Source organism: Limulus polyphemus, unplaced genomic scaffold (assembly GCF_000517525.1).
Source record: "Limulus polyphemus unplaced genomic scaffold, Limulus_polyphemus-2.1.2 Scaffold929, whole genome shotgun sequence".
Classification (NCBI taxonomy): Eukaryota; Metazoa; Arthropoda; class Merostomata; order Xiphosura; family Limulidae; genus Limulus; species Limulus polyphemus.
The window spans coordinates 134,777-139,664 of NW_013666539.1; the positions used below are offsets into that span (position 1 = coordinate 134,777).

At 36.0% G+C, this 4,888-nt stretch overlaps 1 protein-coding gene across 1 annotated transcript in view; it reads right to left on the minus strand.

Annotated features, from left to right (window-relative positions):
- Nucleotides 1-4,888, minus strand: part of LOC111086216 (glutamate receptor ionotropic, delta-1-like) — a 44,458-nt gene extending 39,570 nt beyond the window's left edge. The window contains exon 1 of the mRNA XM_022388165.1: nt 4,804-4,888. Within this exon, the coding sequence (XP_022243873.1) occupies nt 4,804-4,840 (37 nt within the window). The 5' untranslated portion in view covers nt 4,841-4,888. The remainder of the gene's footprint in view (nt 1-4,803) is intronic.

The window sequence follows — 4,888 nt, forward strand, 5'->3', positions numbered from 1 at the left end:
AATGGCTCCATTTTGTAGATGCATTGTTAGGCGTCTTTACAGGGTTGTGGTAGTCATTCCGACGGCTTATCGACTTCTTGAGAAGAATTCTAAGAAGAAAGTAAACCTACAGACATCGGTCTTGTTTAACAAAAACTGACTACAATAAAATCTGTCACCAAAGTACACCAACTTCACAGTAAGTGTATATTTCAATGTTCACACTTCACATTAAGTTATAAGTCACTGTTCACCCATCACAGTAAGTATATATTTCAATGTTCACACTTCACATTAAGTTATAAGTCACTGTTCACACATTACAGTAAGTATATATTTCAATGTTCACACTTCACATTAAGTTATAAGTCACTGTTCACACATCACAGTAAGTATGTACTTGGGGTGTATTCCATTTCTAAAGGCTGTAGCTATTCATGAAATAAAAACTGCGTTTAATTTAATTGGAATTTTAAAACTTCCCCGTAACAATTCTAATATTTAACTATATGTAGACTATCGTTCATTTTCACATCTGTTAAAGCTCACAACTTTTCATCGTTTTAAATATTTAACATTTCTTGATCGAAAAAAAAAACGTTGACCGTTATTATAAAATTGAATACAAACGTCAGCGAGAGCATCTGGAAGTTTCTTTACTGTCTTAGTCAACGTATTTCAGGAAGAAAATAGTTGCACAGACATCTTTCGTTGTTTGTGGGCCTTTGCCGTAAAAACGCTCTGCGCACTTCGGTGTCATGGGTACCCAAATCTTGATCTGACAGACTATAGGAAGGGCAGCTAACCAACTGACACCTCATGGGCTACACATGTCTGACAGAATGGTGGGATTTGACGGTCACTCTTAAAAGCGCATGGAACTTTGTGTAGTTCAGACATGCTCAACTAAGCGATGTGATAAAAAGTGTGAAAAATTGTTTTTCTCTCTCTCTCTCTCTTCGGAGCTACCGAAAGGATAACTTCTGTTTGAGAAAACAAACTTCTGAAAAACACGTATGTGATATGTTATCGTAAAGTACAGGGTGCCAGAAAAGTCTGGAACCATAGGCCCTTCAACATATTTAACATAATGTGTTCCACATGCTGTCCTTGTAATTCGAATCAAGCTTGGATTAACAGCAGGATTAACTCGACCTTCTCGTGTTTTGACAGCACCATAATCAGTCACGTATCTGTAATTAAGAAAAGCTGCAAATCACCTACGGTTCCAGAATTTTCGTAAACCTGTATTATCCCTTCATTAATGTAAGCTTTGAAAACTAACACTAACTTGGAATCCGTTGATACAAGGTTTTATTTGTTACTAATTTTAACCAGAAAAGAACACATAGAAATGTCTAGAAATTTTCTGTCGACATCAATAAATAGCGCTATATATTCTAAACAAGGAAAACATATTTTATATGGACAGAACTAATTTTAATAAATGATAAACAGCCTTTTTTATAATTCTTGCTCACTACTGTTAGTTTGGTATTACCAAGGCCACTATTTCACAAATCGGAGTTTGTGTGTGTGGACGCTTATAACTGGCGAAACCAGAACCGATTGTCACCGAATCTAGCATTAAGCTTTAGGATCTTCCGGGAAGTAACATCGTTTCCTGTTTTTTTTAAATTGTACAAGTGTTCTTATGGATCACGTATTTTGATATTTCTTCAACCTCAGTTACTTTCGTTAGCTGCTTTGGTAAGCTTTTGTTGAAGGTTAATATCAGTTTTGATTTTTATGATCCTATTAGCTATTAAAACTTTTTATACAACTCTCTATGTGTTGTTCTTGAGGTGTCGCTGTTGTATTTTGTTAGAGTATTTGTAAAACAATCCCTGGAAATGACTTCGGACCGAAACAATAGGCTAAAGATCGTTCAAATAAGTTTTCTTAATCTTCTGCTCCTTTTTTTTTAATAGGACTTGCGATCTGTGTTTCATGAGTTCAAACCCCATCACACACTCGACTCGCAATCTGTGGGTCATGAGTTCAAACCCTATCACACACTCGACTCGCGATCAGTGGGTCATGAGTTCAAACTCCATCACACACTCGACTCACAATCTGTGGGTTATGAGTTCAAACCCCATCTCACACACTCGACTCGCAAACTGTGGGTCATGAGTTCAAATTCCATCATCAAAAATGCTCGTCCTTTCAGCCCTTGGTACGTCACATAGTGATGGTCATTTCCACTATTCTTTGGTAAAAGAGTAGCCCAAGAGTTGGCGGTTGATGGTGTTGACTAGCTAGCTGCCTTCCCTCTAATCTATCACTTCGAAATTAGAGACGCTAGCAGAGATAGCTCTCGAGTAACTTTGCGCGAACTTCAACAAACAAGCAAACCTTCTTGATAAATGAAATGGATTAAATTCGCTATCAGTTCCCTTTGGTACATCATGGACTCCAACAAAAAATTCTTAAGATATTCTAAACAAAGACATTTTCAGTAAAAGAACATTATGGCGCTTGACTATTATGCGCGCCTATGGCTTGCACTAAGTCACTGGGTGTCCAATATAGAATAGGCTGAATAGCGTTTTTGTTTAAGTTAAGCTCTAATGCTTCGACTGAGACCATTATGGAGACCAATAAACTAGAAAAATAAGTGTTTAAGGTTCTTAATTTTCCAGCTAGTTCTAGCACTGTTATTTACTGATCTTCGAACCAAAACCAAAACTATTGTTAAAAGCGAGGGTACCCAACTGATGAAACGAAAAACAATGCAATATAATGATTATAATTATAATAGTTTGAATGTTATATTTAATTAGCCATGCTAATTACGGGTATATATATATATATAGTTCTGATTATCTATCTCACGGTTTTAAGTACATGTGGGCTGGGATTCTTCTAAGGTAGGTGTCTGTGACTTGTTGGCAATAAATTCGAATAATGAACTTGTTTCAAAATAATATATTCAAAACAAGTCAAACTTATTTACAAAAAATATATACAGTATAGGATATCTCAGTTGTGTCTAAAACTCTAAATAGTTCTCTTTTCTCGTCAAGCCCCCCAGTGGCACAGCGGTACGTCTGCGGATTTACAATGCTAGAATCCGGGCTTCGATACCCGTGGCGGGCAGAGCACTGATAGCCCATTGTGTAGCTTTGTGCTTAATTACAAACAAACAAATTCCACTTGTTCACTGAAGCCTCGGATTTTCGACAAACTACGCGACTCTAAATGTAACATTACTCAGTTAAGGTAGCGAGAAAAACGCCGAAGATTCGAGCAACGTGACGTCAACAATATTAGTAAAGCCTAGAAAATAATTTAATTGCAGACACAACGTACGACTTGTACAGAGTTACGTAACAAAAATTTATCACAACTGACACTTTTAAAACAATCAATATTCCACACTGCTGTCATGAAAACTAAACGATCATTAAATATTAAGTCACAAAATAAATTAGATAATAACACTTACACTAAACAGTCTTGTATATCCAACAATCTATCTAGGTAGCTTATTTTGATCAGAAGTTAATACAATGAAAAGTGCGAAGGTGGTTACACCAATCACGCTTGCGCACTTGGAATTTCGTCCAAAGAAAGTTTGGAAGAGGGCTCTAAAAATAAAAAAATTCACCAATAAAATTTTCCAATTTGCAACAATTGAAAATTATTTCGGGTCATTGAATGGTTGTTGAATGGTTTTGTGATCTATAATATGAGCTTACTCTGTTGCATCAACAAAGCTTAGAACAAAATCATTTTAACAGCTGCTGAAAAGTCTAGAAATGAGGAACAACAACAGAATCAAGCGTTGTAAAACAGGTTCACGTCTTCCCAGTGTATGGACACTATTACTATATTCGTACTTGAACTTCTCTTCAGAGTCTGGGGGCAATGTACGTGGTTAGTTGAACCTGTCAGTATCTGAGGGTAATGTACGTGGTTAGTTGAATCTGTCAGTATCTGAGGGTAATGTACGTGGTTAGTTGAATCTGTCAGTATCTGAGGGTAATGTACGTGGTTAGATCTTTCAGTAAAAACACACTTTTGGTCCTGCTAAAATACATTTCCTTCACAAAACAAAAATGAATTTATTTATTTTTCTTAATACATTAATATTGGAGACTATCGCTACTCTAATATTCTAATTTAATTGATAATGTTAGCACATAGACTGTTTGATAATCAAGTAGAAAAGCACTGTTTTAAACTGATGTAAAAGTAACCTTTGTTGTCAGATGAAACGTTTAGCTTACCGTAAACTGATTTCCTAAAACACGTCACTTACAATGGTATGAAAGCAATACTACACGTAAAAATGAGAGAGCCAGACCATCTGTCCAAATTCCAAAATATGGTTTTCGAGCTACTATATATAGGTTTGTTTTAAAGTGGCTTAGGGCGGATCCCTTCCAATATATATTTGTTTAATAATCATTACCTTTCACATTGTTCTAGTTAATTATGTATTATGCTTGGGCTGTACGCAGAATCTTAACCCATATCACTGCTAATAAAAGTACGTGATACTGACATGATCAGTATCTCTCTTGAAAAATTCAAACATGGGCGTAAAGATGGTTACTTCTTAGAGGATTGTGCAAGTCCAAAGCTCAAGAGATTTCGAAGTGTGTGTGCTTGAGGAATAGAGAGTAATAAGCATAATTATCATGACAATTATATAGTAAAAGCTATATTATATGGCATCTTCGCATCTGGAAAAATACTCACTGTAGCATAGTGGCGCTGCTGTGGCTTCAGTTGTTAGCCGCCTATACTCTGACCCACATCAGGCCTAATTTATTAGTAAATATTTTCTACATCTTTGAGTTATTGTTTACTTACCTTCTTCGATAGCTGCCATAGTTGAGGACATAATCATAAGGAAAACTAAAAGTCTCTCGCACAGAGCTACACATAACCTTGTTTT